This window comes from Ascidiella aspersa, chromosome 4, assembly GCF_963924565.1.
Source record: "Ascidiella aspersa chromosome 4, kaAscAspe10.2, whole genome shotgun sequence".
Lineage (NCBI taxonomy): Eukaryota > Metazoa > Chordata > Ascidiacea > Phlebobranchia > Ascidiidae > Ascidiella > Ascidiella aspersa.
The window spans coordinates 6484326-6506556 of NC_139450.1; the positions used below are offsets into that span (position 1 = coordinate 6484326).

The following is a 22231-nucleotide window of genomic DNA, read 5'->3' on the forward strand; positions in this document are numbered from 1 at the left end:
GAGCGCTTTTGCAGGCAAAGCTAAAAACGTGTTAATCGGGTGTAGAAAACCCGACAATTACATTAGGCCCCTAGTACTATTCAAGGGTTTTCTAAAATTAAAATAGCCTATTTGATTGACATCAACAAACTGACTATTATTTTTTTTAATATGGACATTTTGAAAAGGGTTTTATAGACATTTTTACGATACATATTTTCACGTTTATGGGATAAACCATTCAGTGAAAAAAAATATTTAATAGCCCTTTTTTAATATTTCGCACGGAAAAGACGCCATTTTTTGTCTCAAAAACCTGTACGTGCAATACTCCATCTGCACGGTTGGGGTTTGTTGAAAGTTGCATTAGTCACCGTGTTATATTTATTTTCCGCTATTTGCTAAAGTTATATATAAAGGTTTAAATTATGTCTGAGCCAGAATTGTTGCTGGACTCAAGCATTCGAATATGGGTGGTCTTGCCCATTGTTTTTATTACTTTTGTTTTTGGAATTATTCGCCATTATCTTTCCATGCTTCTGACGTCGGAAAAGACCGTTTCAATCGACCAAGTCCGTGACAGGTAAGAATTGTTTATTGCTTTCTATGTGTATGGACCTAATTTAAAGGTCTGATTTTGTTATAAGCACTTCTTTCAAGTGATAAACGGCTGTAAGTGTGTTTGGTAGTCAAGTCAATAAAATTTGCTTGTTGTAATTTGACTAAAGTCAATGTAAGTCACTGAACGTTTTCATATGACTTCACTTGAGTCTTTTGGGCAAAAGGCGCTGGTCTAGAATCCTACCACAGCATTCAAACATTTATTAAATCAACGCACAAATTTAGGTAAGGGTGCTGGTTAACGTTGGAGTTAGGGTTCCTCTTTTTTCGGATTTCTTCACTCCCGGGAAACGGGATTGAAAAATGAAACTTCCCGGGAATCCCGACGAAAAAATTATACCTAGAATTACGTCATTAAGACGTTTGAAATTATTTTATATTAGCTCCAAACATTTAATTAAGCTCATTTATGTTCTGTAGTATTGCTTCTGCAATCTTGCAAGACCTTCTCGTATTAAAGTCAGGACCCTTATTTGTTTTAATTTAAAAAAAGCGCATGCAGGGTGCATATTATTGGTAGAATCATTTTTTTTCCGCTGGTAAGCGCAAATAATGCAACAGGCAATGACGTTAACATGGTTAGTACTATTTTTTGCGCTTCTTCACTTCTGCACATAGAAATTTACGCAAAAAAAAATACCTCATACCATATAACACACATTATTTGGGTGAGGGTGCGTGCTAGCGTTCGGGTGAGGGTGGGTCAAGTGTTGTGATATTTATTATTAATAATACCACCTGACCCACCCTCATTCAAACGCTCATGTGCACCCCAACCCAAATAATGTGCGTTATGGTATGCGGTATTTGTAGACCGTGTTTTTGCATAACTTTCTATGTACAAAAGTGAAGGAGCACCCTATTTCTTTCTTTTTATTTGTCAAAAACGACAATTTTTTTAAAGTTTTGCTATGTTGCCGAATACCCGGGATTATAAAAAAAAATTCCCGGGATTCGGGATTGTTATTTTGCGGGAAATCCCGGGAATTTCTCGTCGAAACATTCCCGGAGAGGAACCCTAGTTGGAGTGTGGGTGGGTGAAAGTACTTATTATTGTATTTATTTTTAATAATAATGCCTGACAAACGCTAACTGGCACCCTAAGCAAAAAAATGTGCCTTATGGAAGATTCTAGACCAGCAACGGCTTTTTGGCCCAAAAGACTCGAGTGAAGTCATATGAAAACGTTTATTGATTTACATTGACTTTAGTCAAATTACAACACTGGTAAATTTCATTGGCTCTACCAACCACAAAGCCTTGACTTGACTGTATTTTACTTAGACTTTAGCAGTCCTGTAAACAAGTCATTTTGGAATAACTAAAGTTCCAGTCAAGTCAATTTTAAAACAACCTAAAGTCCAAGTCAAGTTGTTTTGAATAAGTATCAAGTCAAGTCATAATTAAAGCAAGTCAATTTCAAGTTATGTTCTTACCATAAAGAATGGATTGTTAAACTATTAAAATTGATAAACCATCCCGATTATGAGCAGTAACTGCTACTAAAAATTTACACTAAACACAACTTATGCTTTCAAGCAAATTGCTTTATGTGTAAAACATGAGTTGAATGAAAGTCAAGTCAAGTTGTCCAAAATATTAAGTCAAGTCATTTGAAAACAGTGACTTAAGTGCAATTAAGACAAGTCAATGACTTAAGTCATTGGTTTGCTTCTGCACAGATTACATTTCAGTGCCATCCGAACAAACATATTTGATGTGGAATGCTGCCCAAAACCATGCCAGTTACATCATTTGTCATGAATATTGCCCGCCTAGTAAATTTACTTAGAAAGAAAGTCGTTTTTGACATATATATATATCGTCCAAATTTGAACCTTTCGCAGTATAGGATAAGTTTAAAATATTATAAGGCTATATAATACAAACTCAAATGTGTAGTCATCTCATGAAAAACAGAGCCATCCATGCCGATAACTGTTTGGAAGATAATATATTTTGATACATGTTGATGTTGAACCCCATATTATATTTACCTTAAAGTGTGGTAAAATGGTATGAACTATATCCTATATCTCTGTAATATCTAAACATTTAAACCTATTGGTAACCAGTACGGCAGAATGCTGACGACTTGGCGACTATGTCGGCCAAAGAATCAATCCGAATACGAAGAAATTGGTCCAAAATTTAAATGCATATTTTTTTAAAATTGATTTCACAATGTTTTAATAACAAAGTGCCGCGCACATTGTTTAGTGGGGGATAAGACAGTGCCAGGTACATGGATTGTTTATTATTTTAAAAAGTACTCAATTTCGACGGTATAATTGTTGCTTCCACCAGATCAGGGCAAAAAATGCCATATAATACAAACTAGGTTGTTAAGTTCGACCCTGGGCTTGTTATATTGTTCTTGGTTATTTTAAAATCAGCTAACAATGTAATTCTTTGCAGTCAAGCTCTTATAAGAAGTCGCAATCTAAGGGAAAATGGGCAGTACATTCCGAAGAGTGCTTTTGAAATGAGGAAACACTACTTGCTCCAGAAAGATGGAGTAATAACTAAAGGAAAGGAAAAGCCAAGCCAGGTACAGGGCTTCTAAATGAGAATTTGCAATTTCTCATAATTTAAAAAAATATGCTTGTTTTTGAAGAAGATATTGAGTGCCATAACAGCTTGTATGTTTTATGTCAATTAATTTCAGATTATGTTTTAGCCTTGCTACATGTTGGAATCCACAATTGACATTTTGGCAATTGGTATTTTTTATCAGTGTTATACACACAATTTAGGGATGTTCAGATTTAACTTTTTTTTGAAAATTTATGCTTCCTGCTTGATTTCCCAATATGTGTCACATAAAAATCAGTTTCACAAATTTTCAAAACAATTGGACAACATTGAGAAATCTGGGACTTCCCCTAACACGATACTGTACGTTTTTCTTTAAAAACACAGAAACCTTGTAATTTTTATATTAAACAATGGCAAGAAAGCATCTCTGATCTATTTTCCAGTTTTTTGTAACTTATAATGTATTCTTGAAGCCCCCAAAGCACCACTTTAACCCATTTTTAGAGTTGTCATTTGATTTATCACATATATTCAATAAAATACTTTTTATCGAATTATTTAAAACCTGTTTATGATCACCTGTGATTTTCAACAGCCTGTAGCAAGCTTGCACGTTGCTGAGGATTGCCATTTAACATAGCAGCATATTCAGTGATTAATATTTTTAACAAACACATGGTCAGCATGATCTTGGAACTTGTCCATAATCGCAGCTTTGTTTTAAGACAAACAACGGCTCCATCAAAGCAGGTTATGACGCCTTAGAAACGGCATGCCTCAGGGATCAGTTCTGGCTCCTTTGCTGTTTAATGTTTATTACAGTGATCTGCCCGCCACAGTCTCCAAGCATACGCTGATGACTGGGCGATCTTACATGCTGAAGGGAATTGGCGCAGTGTTGAGAGGACTCTTAGTCCACCTCAATAACAAGGAAATTAAACGTGTGTTGTCCGTCAATACCAATGGAAGAACTTTGAATTTCCACGTCTACATACCTTGCATTGCATCTGGACAGGACACTCACATTCCCGCCCTGGCAGGCATCTAGCCCGCTGAGCTTCGCCCCAGAGGAGCCACAATACCAAAGGCTACTATCCTCGAGATGCCCCTTTGTACCAGCTGCAGTCAAATCACTGCAGAAATGTGAAAGCTCTGGTGTAGGTGAATGGATGGCCACCAAATGGAACTAGGAGCAAAATTACCCCTCTCCACCACTATTGCCCCACCACCTCCAATAAGCCTTAGGGTTTTGGCCTGTCTATTCGAGCCTAGACTCGCCTTAACAGGCTGAGAACAGGGGTCGGGTGTACCAGGTCTTCCATGAATAAATGTGGCTTCTGTGACTGTGGTTTGGAGGAACAGACTGCAGATCAAATAGGTGCCGATATATCGCCAACCAAGTGGGACAAATGGTCTGACACTTTTGGACGATGAGACTGTCCGCTGGCATCTCAACTTCTGCCCGGACATTTGAACTGGAATAATAAGATCGTCCATACGAAAGAAGAAGACGATCAAGCAGGTGCAACACACAGTACAAAGTGGATGGGACAAGTTTTCTTTGGCCAAAAATGTTTATGTGGTCTGAACAGATGGGTAATGATGCTATTTTTCTAGACAAACTTGTCACATTTTCCTTGTTTAGTAATCACCCACAAATGAACAAGGACACAAAGGCGGCAATTGCCCGACAACTTCTTGCAACTGCAAAACCTGAAGATTTTCACCAAGGCATTCAAGTTTTGCATCATAAAATCAAAATTTATACCACTTTAGAGGATTTGATTGGCACAGATTCCTGGTTTATTTTACGCTACTCAATCAGATATGTGATTGGCTGACGCATTCTCCCGATTCATGGTGCTCATAATGGGTACAACGAGTTAAAGTCTTCATGTACTGTTAAAGTTGTGAATGATGCCGCAGAAAGAGGGGTTAAAAGTAAACACAGATTGTGCTGCTATATTAACCGACAATCCACAGCAACAAACAACTTGCTGCAAGCTGTTGAACATCACAGGCGATCATGCCCAGATTTTCTAAAAAAAAACCTTTGCTAAAAAGTAAAAAAAGCTATTCATTGTTGTTTCCTTTTTACGTTTTTTAAGTATGACATTGATATACTTTTGCTATATTCCTTCTTTATCCACTGTTGATTAAAATACTTTGCTTTTCATAATATACAATTTGTGAAAATATATTTTATTGTACATATGTAATAAATTGAATGACAGCTCCAAAAATGGGGTAAAGTGGGGATTTGGGGGCTTTAAGAATACATTTTAAGTTACATAAAACTGTAAAATAGATTAGTAATGCTTTCTTGCCATTGTTTAATATAAAAATTACAAGGTTTCTGTGTTTTTTAGAAAAACGTACAGTATCGTGTTAGGGGAAGTCCCAGATTTTAGCAATTTCAGTGTGCTAAGTTTGCGGTGTCTGCGGAGCCCCTAAATATTGTCCAATTGTTTTGAAAACTTACGAAACTCATTTTTATGTGACACATAATGGGAAATCAAGCAGGAAGCATAAATTTTCAAAAAAAAGTTAAATCTGAACAACCCTAACACACATACAACTATAATAGGTGTTTTAAAATGATGTATATTTAAAACCGACATAATCAACATCAACATTTTTAAAGTGTGGCTTAAGAACATTTTTAATGTGTGGTTTAACTTGCTACTTTGTAAAAAACATTGACATACATCTTTTAGGCAAAAAATCCTATGACAGATCCGTCAATGATGACAGACATGCTAAAGGGGAATGTTCTTAATGTTTTGCCGATGATTGTAATCGGAGGATGGATTCAGTGGACCTTTTCTGGTTTTGTTACCAGTAAGTAGACGCACAAAGTGTCTTCATGACTAATTTTTTCTGCAAATATGTATTGCGGTAATATCGTTTTCTAAAACTTTATTTCTGTGCTAAAAGTTATCTAGAAATACAATGTGTAAACCAGAAATACTGAACTTTGTAATAAGACATGTTTATATTCTTTATTTCACCGAAGCCTAGTCAGTGATGTTTCTTTGTTTCTTTTATTGTTAAATATTTGTTTTTGTGTATTTAAATGTTAGACATTTTATCTATAATATCTTGGATGAGTATATGAGTATTACACAAAATGGAAAACTATTTTGCTTAACGGAGTTGGAATGTTTACATCAGGTTTTGTTTTCAGCTAAAGTTCCTTTTCCTTTGACCATTCGTTTCAAGCCAATGTTACAAAGGGGAATAGAGCTTGAAGCTCTTGATGCCTCATGGTAGGAAATTATTTTGTTTTGTGCCAATGGTATGCTAAAAATATTAAATGGTTATACAAATGAAGTGAAGAATAAACCATACCAACCTAGGCAGGGTGTACAATGTTTGGTGGCAAACCCAAATAATTTGTATTGCCTGATAATGAATGTGGGTCATTTCAGAAATGAGATACATAGTTTTTGTGGGTGTGTGGCTTAACTACGATTTATTAATCATAAAATAAAAGTTTTGGGAGGTGATCTCAGTTTCAGAAAGTAACATGCAAAAAAGGCAGTGTAACGATCACACATTGTAGGCATCAACATTACTAGCATCCAAACAATCAAATTGGCAAACATTGCATGTTATTTGTTCCACAGGGTTTCGTCTGCTTCGTGGTATTTTCTCAATGTGTTCGGACTGCGAAGTATGTACTCCCTTATTCTGGGTGAGAATAATGCTGCCGACCAAACCAGGTTGATGCAGGATCAAATGTCTGGAGCTGCCATGGCCATGCAACAAGACCCACAAAAGGCATTTAAGGTAAAAAAAGTAAAATATGCTTAAAACATTTTCTCAACACACATTTTGGTTAATGAATATTGTTAAATTTTTAACATTTAGTTCAATTTTGTATACTGGAAAAAGAACCTCAAAGCCTTCCTAGCAATGCTTTCCTCATATAGCTACTAAAAAGTAAAAACAGACTAGCACTTATTTTACTGCCCTGTAAAACAAAAACCTTATTTGTGTTTTTGGAAGTAAAAATAGAAAAACTGCCAGTTTAAAAAAAATACTTTTTACAATGATTTTTTTGTTTTATGTTGTATTACTTCTACTTAAAATTAGTTTGGCATGTATAGTGTGTTACAGGATCACACTTAATTGCCAAAGTTTCCTTTTTTATGTGTAACACTAGGCGGAATGGGAGGCGCTTCAAATTACACATCACCACAACTCGCTGACACAAATCGAAGAGGTCGTGTGTATGACGCACGTGCTACCAGAGGATCTGTTCACCAAAGAACGAATCCCACCAACCGCGTCCGCAAAATAAACCAGAACACAATAATAGGCTGTTTGTTTGTGGTTGTTGCTTGCTTAACGTTTGTATTTGTGGACGCTGTGCGTTTCGTGTGTTCGCTACTGAAATTCTAATTGCTTTGTTGCGTCTATCAAGATACCACAATAAACCTAACACAGATATGCGAGAGGCACGGCACGTCGTAATGGAGTACCGATCAGAAGGACCCATTATTAAGCGGGCGGCCAATGTTCCTTAACCATATTTCGCGGCTGCCCAAATACCTAGCGTAAAGGGCGACCGAAATCTCTTCGCTGGGCTTTTTGACAAGGAAGTCATAATAGCATTACTAAATTTGAATTTAATTACTTGAGCAACGTTTGGAATTGCTACCGAATTTTTCTAACATTTGGGAGTATTGATACTCCAAATTTCAATTATTCTTAACCATGTAAAATTACTCCTATTTGGGGTCTATATAAGCAGGGTTTCTCAAACTGTAGTCCACGACGATTGCACAGGTGGTCTGTGGCGATATGACAAGAAATTAAAAAGTCACACATATGGGTTGGACAGTACGTACCCTTTCAAAGATCGTTATTTAAAACTTAATGATTTTCAAAGCTTTTGTAATCCAGTATCGCGAATCTTACTTGTTGCGCCTACTTCGTAGTCAATAAGTTAATTACGAAAATTTCACGTATCCGTCGTCTATGGTGTAATAATATATTCTTATGGCCATTCGGAATTTGCGGCTTTGTTGAGATCATTCCAACCGTTTGCCTACCCTAAAGTTAATAAAACGGAGAGATGAGAAACGAACCGTCTCGTTGATGTTGTTAGTTTAGTAAATAAATAAAATTCGGTTGCTTGTATTCATAGGCGTAGCCAGGGGGGGGAGGGTCCATGCCCCCCCAAAATTTATAAACATTTTACTCTTAATAACTTGTTTTCTTTAGCATTTATGAGAATTTCCACAACAGTCGATCACAGGCATGCCACACCTTCAGTTGTCATACATTGTTACGTCACAAACGATGTTGTTAATATAACGTTTGCTATACAATAATGTAGTTTTACTACTTTTAGACAGTTTTTGCACTTTGACTGTTTTTTGAGTATTACACCCAGTCAGTTGCTGCTCGAAACGGTTTGCTAACAATGTTATTTGTGTTCGTTACGGCAGTTAACACAATGACAAAAGCTATTGAGTATTACACCCAGTCAGTTGCTGCTCGAAACGGTTTGCTAACAATGTTATTTGTGTTCGTTACGGCAGTTAACACAATGACAAAAGCTGAACAAAAAATTCTAACTTTTTGCAACCCCCTAAAAAAAAATTTCGGCTGGTAACGCCACTGTTGTATTGCGGTCCGCGAAAAATTAGATTCACAAGTAGTGGTCCGCGGTCCAAACAAGTTTGGAAAGAAACCCTAATCTTTGTTTTGATTCAGAGAAGTTTGTTCAGTAAGGTATAAATTTATCGAGATGTCAACGCGCACATGGAAAATGTTATTAAAAAACACAATGAATCAGCCTATCCGTAGACTAGATACGACAGGTCGTGTTATAAGCAGTTAAAACTGAATTCAACTTCGTTTTTTAAATTAAAGGTTATGTATATCATTATGTTTTTTTTTTCGGTTTAGTTGATCAATTATTTAGCATAATACTAAAAATTCTCAATAATTAAACGTTCTATGACGAACATTTTATATTTACGTTATGGATGATCGACGCGATAGTCTACGCGCAACTCTCAACGTATTATCACCCAATAGTCAGATGATCAGAAAATGTTAATTAGTCATTGCAGAATAAAATATTTATTTTGATCATGTGGCTATTCAAAGTTAAAATAAGGCAGTATGGTCAGGCATACGCTTATATCAAAGCTGTCTGAAATCAGCGCTAATATGCCAATTTAGTTGTTTCAGTGTACTGTATCTATAATTTTTTTTAGTAAAATGCTATATGATAATAATAAATAAGTAGTTTAACAAACTTCTGGATTACATACAATTATAACTCGGAAGCTTGGCGCCTATTTGAGTTAAACAGCTTTTCAGTGTACACAACACTTTTACTGTGGAGATTAACACACATAGATATTCTGTCATCTTTGCTTATGTCGAGACAGGCTGGCAGGATCTTGCCAGCCTTCTGTTGTCAAACATTTTTGGCGTAGATTCTTCGGTTTTTTGGTCGTGTCCCAAAACTAAAACGATTTGCTCCTCTAAGGAATGTATCAAGTTTATCAACCGTGTCATGTTTAGACAATAAACAAGATTATTAAAAAGTAATGAAGTATGAATTAGCACAAAGTTGCGAAGGCGCAAAATTTTTTGTGACATAAATAAATACATATGGGGTATGCTGAAGTACAGCCTGGGGGACTGGGGGTGCACATGTCTGATTTTTACTCTAACACTGTTACATAGATAGGCTGTTTTAGGGCGATCATATGTGCACACATGCAGCTCAAAATCAGATTAAAAAGCGAAAAAAAATCCTAAAATTGGGGAGAAATTTTTAATAAAAAAATAACAGCGTTTTATAATCCAAGTTAATAGAAATTGTTTGCCGAAATTAGAGTCACACAGTGAAGTGCAACATGCCATAGTATGCATAGTACCTTTGACTGAAAGATATGCTTGAGAGACACAGCAATAGGTAAAGGACACCGGTTTGCGCGAAGCGCGAAATTTTTTTGCGTTTACGTAATTAAAACTGCCAAAAATATAGTTTAATCCTTAGATGGAACAGCATGGCCTAGTACATCCTCGTTATGCCCACACCTGACTGCATTCCATAATTTGTGGCTGCCAAAGATTTACGCCAAACTTTTTTTTGACTGATATCCTACGCCAAAATAGAAAGATAAGTATGCCAAAATCGACAAATTTAATTGGTAAATTAACTAGGCTGGCGATATTCCACGCCGAATGACGTCACTGGCATGATTTTGCGCAAGCATTCCACGCCAAAGATCTCTGGCGGGAAGGCAGTGGAATGCAATCAGGTGCCCACTCCTATGTGATACCTGTCTGTTTAACAGGAATGACGACTATCATGATTGCCTATTTAACTCAATAAAGAAGTATATGCCAAGTCACGTAAAACTGCAAATACACAACAGTTCTATCTAAATTTAGTACTTTTTAAACTAATAAACAATCGATAATATGCCAAACACTGGCTTTTCCCTGCTAAAGTACACGCTACGCACTTTTCTCAGAATGGCACAAAAAATTATTTCCTGCCAATTTTAGTCAATAATGTTCCAACATATTCAGCATTTTAAAAATATTTGGGATTGAATATGTGAAGAACAAGCACACGTTTTTTTTGGTAAATGGATCTTTCAAAAAAAAATTAAAAAACTTTTGCAAATTTTTTTTTCACAATTTTTTTTTTTTTAGTACCAATTTCTTCGGTTTTCTGTCTGATTCTTCGGCCAACATAGTCGCCAAGTCGCCAGCTTTCTTCCATACTGTTTCAAGATAACAAGTAACACTCCGGATAAGATAACATAGCAAGAGATAACATTTCAACGATTTAAAATGGAGGGCACACTGGTTAAAAAGAGCCATTGTTTCAGTTCATGTTATTTGAAATAGGTGTTTGGTTTTTGCTTGTTTTGAAAATGCCCTTTGTAAGAAAGTGTACAAGCAGCAATTTATTTTGATGCAGTAAGTTGAAATTTCGGCACTGGTCTAGAATCCTAACACTTTTATACACTAACGAAACAAGTTGTCAAAAGTGAGATTGTAAGGAAGAAACAAATATGGGAGAATAAATATAATTAATAATGTACTTGACGCTAGGGTTCCTCTCCGGGAATGTTTCGATGGAAAATTCCCGGGATTTCCCGCAAATTAACGATCCCGAATCCGGGATATTTTTTCATAATCCCGGTTATTCTGCAACATAGCAAAACTTAAAAAAAATTGTTGTTTTTGACTGACATAAAGAAAAAAATATTACCAAATCTAATAAAGTCGTTGCCTGAGTTGCCTTATTTGCGCTTACCAGAGGAAAAATTGATTAAATTTATTCTACCAATAAAAATGTGCCATGCATGCGCTGTTTTTTAAATAAAATTGCATCCTTTTATAGGATAAGATCTTGAAAGATTGCAAAGGCAATACTGCAGAACATAAATGAGCTTAATTAAATTATTAGAGCTAATATAAAATAATTTTAAACATAATAATGACATAATTAGGTATAATTTTTTTCGTTGTGATTCCCGGGAATTTTAATTTTTTAATGAGAAAAAAAAGTGAAAAAATCCGGGAAAAAGAGGAACCCTACTTGATGCACCTAAACACTAACACGCACCCTAACCAAAACTATTTTAGCAATATAAATCCCTGGAGGAAAATGTGCCAGGATTCTAGACCAGCACCGAAATTGCTATTTAAACAAATACACTTTTATCGAAAAAAAACAAGACTTTCCTTGACTTTTGCTAAGTTGTGCAATCAACTGAAAAAAATGTGTTCGAAATATTCCAGTTAATAAACCTTGATAGGCCAACAAATTATGTTTAAAACTATTCTGAAATTACCTTATAACCTGGTGTATCATTATTGTGAATACCGCTACAGTTTAGTTGGATAACCCAATACTGAAAGTTATCAACACACATGGGTATTGTTTAGGTAAATTTATAGATCATCATATTTATGTGAGGGTTGTATCTAAACTGCATCACACTTTTATAGGTTATGAACAAGACCAGTCTGCATTCTGTGGAAAGTGCGTGCACCCAATATTTTTTGAAGCAATAGGTGTACATGCGCTACTAAACTTTACATCTGAATCTTTCATCTCTTTTAACATAAAATACATAGGATGTGCGTTAGAACTTGAGTGCACACCTTTTACACATGTGAGTTTGGCAAAAAGTTAAATTAAATACAAAACAAAAAAATTACACCATCACTAATTAAACCACTGAAAACAGTGCACTTAATAATTGTGAGTATAGTCAAACTCACTCAAAATGAAATGTTTAGAGAATTTGCAATGGTTTTGTTTTTCAGGACAATGTTTTATTCGTAATGTGCCTGTGTAAGCACCTGTTAAAATGGCTCACCTTCGGAACCCTCTGCTATCAAACAAGCATGTGAAATACTCACCACTACATGCCAACGGTAAAGAAGCGTCAGTCAACATTCCATTGATGTCAATGGGGTCCAACAATGTCCACACTGAAGATGAGGTGGATTACAGCACTGTAAAAAAATCCTCGTCAACCTCCTGGTATGACTGCTTTCGGGGTTGCTGTGGAAGAAGGTACACCCTGACAACGAGAAACATAACACTCGGTCAACACGATACAGCAACTTCTTATCCCCCCAACAAAATCTGCAACCAAAAGTACAATTTTATAACTTTTATTCCCAAAGTTCTGTTTGATCAGTTCAAGTTCTTTCTTAATTTGTATTTTCTCGTAATGGCATGTTCGCAATTTGTGCCCGCTTTGAGAATTGGTTACTTGTACACCTACTGGGGCCCACTTGGCTTTGTTCTGTTTGTGACCTTGCTGAGAGAGGCAGTTGACGAAATTAAGCGTTATTATCGTGACAAGGAACTTAACTCTACAGTGTACAAAAAAATTACCGAGACCGGAGCGGTTGTTCGGGTCACGAGCTCCGAAATCAAAGTTTCGGACCTGTTGGTAATCGAAAAGGATCAACGAGTGCCAGCAGATCTTGTTTTGCTAAAAGCTTCTGAGAAAAGCGGTACCTGCTTTGTCCGCACGGATCAGCTGGATGGTGAAACTGACTGGAAGCTGAAAGTGTCAGTGTCTTACACGCATAACCTTGCCTCCTATGGCGATGTTTATAAATCCCAAGGAACTGTCTTTGCCGAAAAACCCCACAGTGACATTTACAGCTTTGTGGGTACCTTTTCTGTGATGGACGAGGATGGTATGGAGACTGAGGAATCGCTGGGTGTTGACAACACTCTGTGGTGCAATACTGTACTTGCTTGTGGCAGTGTGGTAGGTTTAGTAGTATATACAGGGTCGCACACTAGATCATCGATGAACACTTCTCAACCTCAGACAAAAATTGGACTGTTGGATAAGGAAATAAATACTTTAACAAAGATTCTCTTTGCTTCGGTCGTTGTTTTGTCCTTTGCCCTTATTGCCATAAAGGGATTTCATGGCCCTTGGTACAGATACATGTTCAGATTCATTATTCTTTTCTCATACATCATTCCTATTAGCTTGCGTGTGAACCTGGATGTTGGAAAAACAGTTTATAGTTGGTTCATCCAGAAAGACAGCTCAATTCCCGGGAGTGTTGTGCGTTCTAGCACGATACCTGAAGAGCTGGGTAGAGTTAATTACTTACTTAGTGATAAAACTGGAACTCTAACTCAAAACGTAATGGTGTTTAAACGATTGCATATTGGCTCTGTTGCATACGGAGTAGATTCAATGGACGAAGTACAAATGCATTTAAAGCACTATTTCAGCACAGAACCTGACGAGGCGAATCAGTCGACGCCAAAATCTAAAGTCATCTTTTCCAAAGCAAAGCGCAGTTTCCAGTCGAAAACGATTGACGCCGTGCAGGCGATAGCCGTCTGCCACAATGTAACTCCAGTGTACGAAGAAGACAGCGCTCAAAATGAGGAAATGTTGAAAACCTACCAGGCTTCGAGTCCGGACGAGATCGCGCTTGTTAAATGGACGGAATCGGTCGGGTTGTCACTCCATAAACGAGACCTGACGTCCATTCAACTACGAGCGACCGATGGTGGCCTCGTCGACTTTTCAGTGCTTAACATATTCCCGTTTACGTCGGAGAGTAAGCGCATGGGCATTATCGTACGCGAGCGCAGCACCGGGCAGATCGTTTTCTACTTGAAAGGCGCCGACGCCGTGATGACTTCCATCGTCCAGTTCAACGACTGGCTGAGCGAGGAGTGCGAGAACATGGCTCGCGAGGGACTGCGAACGCTCGTTGTGGCCAAAAAGCCGCTGAGCGACGACACGTACCGCGAGTTCCAGCGCCGTTATGCTCAAGCCAAGCTGCGTGTCAGCGATCGTACGTCGAGCGTCAACGCGGTCGTAGAGTCATTAGAACGCGACATGGAGTTGCTCTGTCTCACCGGCGTCGAGGATAAGTTGCAGCACGACGTGCGGCCCACCCTGGAATTGCTGTCCAACGCTGGCATCAAGGTGTGGATGCTGACCGGCGATAAGATGGAAACTTCCACTTGCATCGCCAAGAGCTCCTGCTTGGTGTCGCGCGACCAAGACGTGCACGTTTTCCAGCGCGTGGCAACCCGCACTGAAACGCACCTGGAGCTGAACACCTTCCGACGGCGCGCGCCCAACACTGCGCTTGTAATACTCGGCGCTTCTCTCGAGCTCTGTCTTCAATACTACGCGGTCGAATTCGTGGAGCTGGCCTGTCTAGCACCCGCCGTGGTCGTTTGCCGATGCTCGCCCACGCAAAAGGCCCAGATCGTCACCCTCCTGCGCAACCACACCGCCAAGTGCGTGTGCGCGATCGGCGACGGCGGCAACGACGTGAGCATGATCCAGGCGGCCGACTGTGGCGTCGGCATCGTGGGCAAGGAGGGCCGACAAGCGTCACTGGCCGCCGACTTCTCGATAACACAGTTCGCCCACCTCGGTCCGCTGCTGATGATCCACGGCCGTAATAGCTACAAGCGCTCGGCCTCGCTCAGCCAGTTTATCATCCACCGCGGCCTAATCATCTCTGTGATGCAAGCCGTCTTTTCGTCGCTCTTCTACTTCTCGTCGGTTTCACTCTACCAGGGCTTCCTCATGGTCGGCTACACCACCATCTTCACCATGTTCCCCGTGCTCTCGCTCATCCTGGACAAGGACGTGAAAACAAGCGTTGCGCTGCGTTTTCCCGAGCTCTACCGCGAACTGCACAAAGGCAGGTCGTTGTCCCTTAAAACCTTTCTAATTTGGACGCTGATTAGTCTCTACCAGGGCGGCGTTATTATGTACATGGCGCTGCTGCTCTTCGACACCGACTTTATTCACGTGGTCAGCATTTCGTTCACTGCTTTAATCCTCACCGAGCTGCTAATGATTGCGCTAACCATCCGTACCTGGCACTGGCTCATGCTGGTCAGCGAGGCCTTTAGCCTTGGCATTTACGTCGTGTCGCTGGTGGTACTCAAGGACTACTTTGATCCGTCTTTCCTCACCACCCCCGCCTTTCTCTGGCGAGTGGCGCTGATAACAGCCGTCAGCTGCTTTCCGCTTGGCATTATCAAGCTTATTCGGCGCAAGGTTTCGCCGCCCAGCTATTCCAAGCTTGAAGAATGAAGCGTTTGTCTTTTTCGTGCAGTTTATTCCCTTTCTAATTTGAGCTGTGAACCATTTTCGGCACGAAACTTCATAAGCGTTGCTTTGTTTCATATTTTCCGCGTCGCTTAATTGTTTTAATTTGATCTATCGCAGATGTCCGCCTGTTTTCAAAACGACACATTTCCGTCACTTGCCTATTTTTATCAAATGTTTATTGTTGCACCTTTATCACATACTAGTTATCATAGAACGTTGAAGCTATTTTACTAATTTTGCCCTGTTCGTATACGTTTTTGCTAGAAATAGATTTATGTTAATAAAAGTTAATCCCTAATTAGCAAACGCTAAGTCAGATGTGTGAAGCAATTACGATCTGTGTTGCAATGACTCAATGTAAATAACTTGACTTAAATTAAGTCGTTTAGTTAGACTAATGACTTGAGTTGGACTTAAGTTAATGTGTCAAATAACCTCTAGTTAAGTTTCGGTATTTTCGTTAAAAAGTTTGCAATTACATTGGGTCATTTATCTCGAGTTATTTACATTAAACGATATATAGCGTTTTTTGATTGTTTCGGGTTTGAATAATTTTTAGTTTGGTCTTCGTTCTTCAACCAAGTTTTAACAAAAAATCAATATGCACAAGAAAATGTTTTTTTCATCATAAAGCATACCATTAACCTGGTTCAAGAAGAAATAAATAGGGTGAAAAAGCAAAAAAAGTCTCGAGTTGCCAGCCCTATATGCAAGTTGTTGTACAGTCACTTGGTTACTTCACAGTTCTAGTTGTTATAAGTATCTAGGCCTATGCGAGAGGCAGTTAAGCTTTCTGTTAAAATGAAGCAATAAAATCAGAGATGACGTGTGGGGGCAATCCTAGGATTTTAAGGCCTTAAGATTTTTAAGGTACGTCTACATGTTTTACTTTATTTTCTCCGTCCATTTATGTCTGGACTTCCGCCATGTGTCTTGTAGGTTTGAGTAATTTTGCAGGTGTTCCGCCCAAAACTGGTAAACCTTGTTGGTGCCTCGCAAGTGTGTTCGAGACTCCTCCGCACTAACACAATTAAAAAGGTGGCAAAAGACTGCCCTGGGCCAGTGCTTCGCAACAATTTTCACTTGTTTTACGCTAACAGGGTTATAAAAATTCTGGAGCACATCTACGAAAATATATTTAAATGCCGATAGACTCGTGGACAAGTTCAGGCCCTCCAGCGAAGGCTTACTGTTAAAAAATTGAGATCAACCTTTTCCTTATCTTTCAAATTTTACATACTAAACGTTTTTTTCTAAAAAAGTCTCAAGCCACTAGTTCTGGTACCACTCTTTCAAAAGATGATGTTCTGACAATGCATAGAGGCTGGTTTATTGCTCTTTTAAACTAATAGACACACCGTGTTTACCGGAAAATTCATTTTTTTAAACACCACCAACATGTAATATTGCATTTCATATGACATTTATCAAATAAAATGACTTTTATAAGCAGTTAGAGCAGCAATACAAAGCCAATATGAAAACAAAGGCAAATACCATAGCACTACAGATCACGACTGGAAAATTGTATAACAATGAATACGAAAAATTAAGATTGGTATAGTGAAGTGGTCGGCAAACTGTGGGCCGCAGAGCCATTTTTAGTGGGCCGCGAGTTACTTTTGAATAGCTTAGTGCTATAGTGTAGTTGTGGGCCGCGTAATAGTCGTACATTTATTGCACTTAATTTTAAAAGTTGGTGTGGCATAGAATTTTAAATTGGCTCGGCTTGGAAAGGCCAACGTGCCAACTGTGGTCCTGGGAGCCTGTCCAACTATATTTTGACAACTTAAACTGTATGAAATTGAAAAAAAAATATCGCGCTACGCGCGTATGTTCTTTTTATAGTATGTTTTACGTTATGATATGGCAGAGTTTTGGGCACCAAGGCGCCGTGTTATACTTACCTTAAAATGAAATATCCTGTATCTGCCAGTTTTTCGTAGTGGGCCTTCCATAGCTGTTAAAAGAGTACTTTGGGCCGCGACAAAAAAAGTTTGCCGACCACTGGTATAATGTATCAATATTTTCATAAAAAAATAAATAACCCTATGGGAGAGGTTACTACAGCATCACTTTTTTACAGACTTGCTGCTACAACAATATAAAATTCGTTCTAATTTTACAAAACCGGGGTACGACTGTAGCACTACTAATTGCTGTACAAATAATAAATATTTGAAGTAACAAGACTTTATTCAACATGATAAAATATAGCTGTGTGTTGTTTTGGATATATTTTTACAATGTTTTTTATTTAAAACTATAAAAAAGTTTATGGGTGGAATTAAACCTGTATAGGATCTCACACAATTAACATATTTCTTTGTGCTATCAACAATATTCTGAAATTCTGTCCAGCATAATGGCATTTTTACAGAAAAAAAATTATTTTAGTCAAAGTCCACACCTATTGTTCTTCTAAGCTTTTTACATTTTAAACATTGAACTTTTAATATTGAAGAAATTATGTGTAGATATATTCTACAAGAAACCATTGTTGTCGAAAGTTTTTCTCACAATTTCAACAGCAGAAGGCTCAAGTGGTTGAAGTGGGGGACGGGGAATTCCCCCAAACAAACCGAACCACTCCATTGAAGATTTTAAACCAGGAATTCCAAATTGAGCGGTAATCTGCAAAATACATTTTTGGGGATTTTTAACAGAAAAAAAATTGTCTTTCACATTTACAATTTGAACGATTATATGGCACAAAAAATACATTTTTTTGGAACAATTTTTTTTGTTTTCTTAAATTTACACACAAAAATGAAAACAAAATTTGAACAATTGTTTAGTTTTTCTTAAACTTAGTTACAAAAAATGTAGGTTGGAAAATGTAGCCTACAAATCCTTGAAATGTTGTACTTAAATGAAAAGGAAAAAAGTTACATTCCAACGAAATGGCTTACAGCTGAGTTTGGTGCAACTAATCGATGCTGCAATGGCTTTGCCTCTTTCCACCTTTCCTCCATACACAAATCATGCAGTTTACATACATCTTTTCCGAGCACGTTAGCAAGGGCACAAACCCCTCCCGCAGCACCAACTGCATAACTGGCCATAAGGAAGCCAGCCGAGCCAGCCAACACCTGGAAGCCTTCGCTTTTTCTTGTCTTGTGAATTATTCTGGCAATTCTTGTAATCTGCGATTAAAATGAAGCATGGTTTTTGTGATTGATCATATAAATTAATTTTGTTTGTGATTAATGCATATAAATAATATAATATATATTTTTTAATTTTGAAATTGGTCAATTAAAAACTACATTTTCTAAACTTGATATGAATCTATTTGCTGGACAATGGACATCCATAGACAATGTTTTACTATTTATCCCTACCCGACTTACTTTTTGGTCTGGCTTTGTACAGCTACTTGAGCCAAACAATTATTTGTGACCTTGTTTACAAACAACTAGTAAAAGTGGTGATGTAAGACATAAAAAATATTGTTTTGTTTCTTAAATAAATACACTTAAGTCAAGCAGCAACAGTCAAGGATTCCGTCAAATCACAAACCTAATGCTTATCTTGGTCCTAGTGTTCAAGTGGTTTACCTAAAATTTAACATGGAAAATTTTCAAAGATACATTGTACTATACCACTTTAAGAGTACTTGTAAGATTTAAGGCGATGGACAATTAATTTTTAAATATTAAGTGATGGTATTAAGCAAGTAAAACACTGAATGCCATTTGACTAACATAAGTATGTTTTTAAAGAAATATAATCATCAGAACATTTCATTGGTTTAACTCACATCCCCAGCGCTGTCTTTAATACCAATTATGTTTGGATGACTGGAAAGCTGTGCAACTGTTTCCAATGGGATTTCAACGCCTGTGTTAGCTGGAACATTGTACAGAATAACAGGTACTCTTGATTTGTCTGCAACCTGTAAATAAAAATAGTGAATAAATTATTTTTTCCCTAAAAGCACATTTGGTTTGTTTCATTAAGTCACTTTATCCGTTTGCAAAATTTTATTGGATTTCTAAAATTAGAAATCACTAATAGCACTACAATTCAGTTCAAAACAGCTGATTTAAAAAAATTATAATTAGGTAATCATTTAAAATAAAACTATTAAATTGTTTGATGAAGTTTAAAGAATATATAAAAAATCACACCAAACATGTAGAAAATGGGGCCATTTAAAAAACTTGTAAATTATAATAAATTATTTTATGCTTTTATATCTGTTTTTACTATGCAGTCTAAATTCCAACTAATCTTTAAGCAATGTAATATTTCTTTTACATTTTATTGTCTGCAATTTATTAATATGAAAGCGTTTCACTCAAAAGAAAACACAGCTTTATTATCTTAGTTTACAATCTTAACTTTATACCATTGTGTAATGCTGCAGAAGTGTAGGGTGTGTCATTTGATTCTTGTAGTACCCTGGTGTGACAATCAGGACTGCATCAGCGCCACGATCAGCCATCATGTTGGACATCTCAATTGTAGCACTGGTAGCTACATGTTAACCAAACATTTATGCAACCAAGCAGTTAAACAAATAACAAAATATTTAGGTACACAATGCACAGATCTGTAATGTAGCTTGATACTTTTTACTCAACTATTAAAACGTTTTTATTAAGATGATGTTCATTTACTTGATCTTTTTGGCTTAGAGATTCATAAGCCATAAAAAATAGCTTTTACTTTAAAATATTTTTTAAGTATTTAAATATTGTATTAAAAAAAACTAAAGACGAAGCTAAAATTCTAAAAGTTTATTTACACACATTCACAACCAGCGCCAGCTAACAGGAGTTTCTTCTTTGGCATAAAGTCTTTGCTCTTTTGAATCAGGTTCAATCTTTCTTGTGTAGATAGTAACGGGTATTCCCCATTTGATCCTTGTACAACATAACCTAAAATTGACAATTTATAAAGATTTAATAATCAAATTGATACAAATTATATACTTTATTTATTTTGTTTAAAAAAGTAGTTTTCCAAATAAATTATTTCTGTGTAGAGAGTAGAGATGTAAATAATTCTAGTACACCAGAATATAATGAGAATATTTTTAAATGGATAAAGGAAACTAAAAACGGGAATATTTACGGAAGTCCGAAGTTAACTGTTGTACCTGCAAATGAACATTTGTTCCAAACATCAAAATTATCATTTAATCTCTTGTAACATATCGACCCATCTGATGAAAACGGTGTGGGAATTGGTGGAAATATTCCGCTAATATCAGAACATGTGGATAGGCAAGCGGATGAAAATTTTAATGGATTGAAATTATTCTTTTGTAGGAGTGACGTTGCTTGCTTCAGTTGTCTCACAAATATTTGCAACATTTTGCTGAAAAACCTATGGGTAATTATTAGGGAAGCTCAAAGTAGAATATCGAATATTCGAATCCAGATGGGATTCGAATCCAATTCTGCCATTTATTTCGGGTAATTGGAACCGATATAATTTAATGTTTTACCGCCGATTGTTGCGCCTAATTGTACAAACGCGCGTGGTAACTTGGCCTGTCGCCGCGGCGACCAATTTATAGTGCTTGCTTTAAATGCAACCTCGTAGTGCAGTGTCAAGCGTTTTTTCGGGCGACCAATTACCGCGTCTCGCGATAACGTTCGTCTAATAATTAAGTGTCAATCAAGCGTTATTGGGCGAGCGACTAACGTGTAATGTCTGGTGTGGAGTTCGCAATTGCCCAAATGCGTTAAGTTGCAAAAGTAACATAGCGTTGCAAAACGTGCTGGCCGTCCACAAAATGCGCTATGGGGTTACTTAAGGTCAACTTTAGGCCAATATTCAGGAAAGTTATGCAGTTATGCACAACGCAATTGTCAAGAATTCGTTATGTCAATAATAACTTTGTATTCTTTGCAGTACATCATTTGACTGCATAACAGATCATGTTAGTCAAAAAAGAAGCAATAAGACCCAACAATGCTTTCAAAATCAGGACCGAATTGCTTAAGACTTCTGTGTGCAGTGTTGCATTTTCTCACTATTGGCAAAAATATAAGTTTTGGACACAACCTGGACAGTTGACATAATACAGTTTACACAACGGCTTCAGATGACAGTTGTTAAGAATGTTAAACATATGAGAGAGATTTTTTTATTATATTGTACACATGTTAGAAAATTGTTTGGGCGATTTATTGCTGTGATTATGGGCCCTGTAGGGTAGATTAAGATTAATCCCTACCCCAAACAAAATCGAGGTTAAATAATTTAATAAAAGTATACTAGGATTCGAAATTCTGGATTCGATATTCTAGATTCGAAACCTATTATTCTAGAATACCTTGGGATTCTACTTTGAACATCCCTAGTAATTATGTCACTATATGGTTAATCTGGAAACACAATAACGAAGATTTATTGTAAGAATAGCATTTAACATTTGTGCAATTACATTTACAACATCAAAATAATAATTCCAAATCGAAGACCATATAGTTAAAAACAACATTTAA

The 22231-nt window shown here is 37.1% G+C and overlaps 3 protein-coding genes across 3 annotated transcripts; 2 read left to right on the forward strand and 1 right to left on the reverse strand.

Annotated features, from left to right (window-relative positions):
- The first annotated feature begins 329 nt into the window (after window positions 1-329).
- Window positions 330-8189, forward strand: LOC146146881 (ER membrane protein complex subunit 3-like). Its single transcript, XM_083386502.1, has 6 exons — window positions 330-562; window positions 3019-3151; window positions 5856-5979; window positions 6326-6407; window positions 6768-6930; window positions 7307-8189. Exons 1-6 carry the CDS (start codon window positions 408-410, stop codon window positions 7442-7444), a joined length of 795 nt encoding a protein of 264 aa, XP_083242628.1. The 5' UTR covers window positions 330-407; the 3' UTR covers window positions 7445-8189.
- Window positions 8190-12467: 4278 nt separating this feature from the next.
- Window positions 12468-16055, forward strand: LOC146146882 (putative phospholipid-transporting ATPase IIB). Its single transcript, XM_083386487.1, has one exon. The coding sequence runs from the start codon at window positions 12507-12509 to the stop codon at window positions 15747-15749; it is 3243 nt and encodes a 1080-aa protein (XP_083242613.1). The 5' UTR covers window positions 12468-12506; the 3' UTR covers window positions 15750-16055.
- Window positions 16056-17968: 1913 nt separating this feature from the next.
- Window positions 17969-22113, reverse strand: LOC146146883 (4-hydroxy-2-oxoglutarate aldolase, mitochondrial-like). Its single transcript, XM_083386498.1, has 7 exons — window positions 22087-22113; window positions 20875-21110; window positions 20525-20653; window positions 20122-20249; window positions 19531-19665; window positions 18680-18913; window positions 17969-18401 (listed from the first exon to the last, which is right to left on the reverse strand). Exons 2-7 carry the CDS (start codon window positions 21089-21091, stop codon window positions 18252-18254), a joined length of 993 nt encoding a protein of 330 aa, XP_083242624.1. The 5' UTR covers window positions 21092-21110; window positions 22087-22113; the 3' UTR covers window positions 17969-18251.
- Between the last annotated feature and the right edge of the window lie 118 nt (window positions 22114-22231).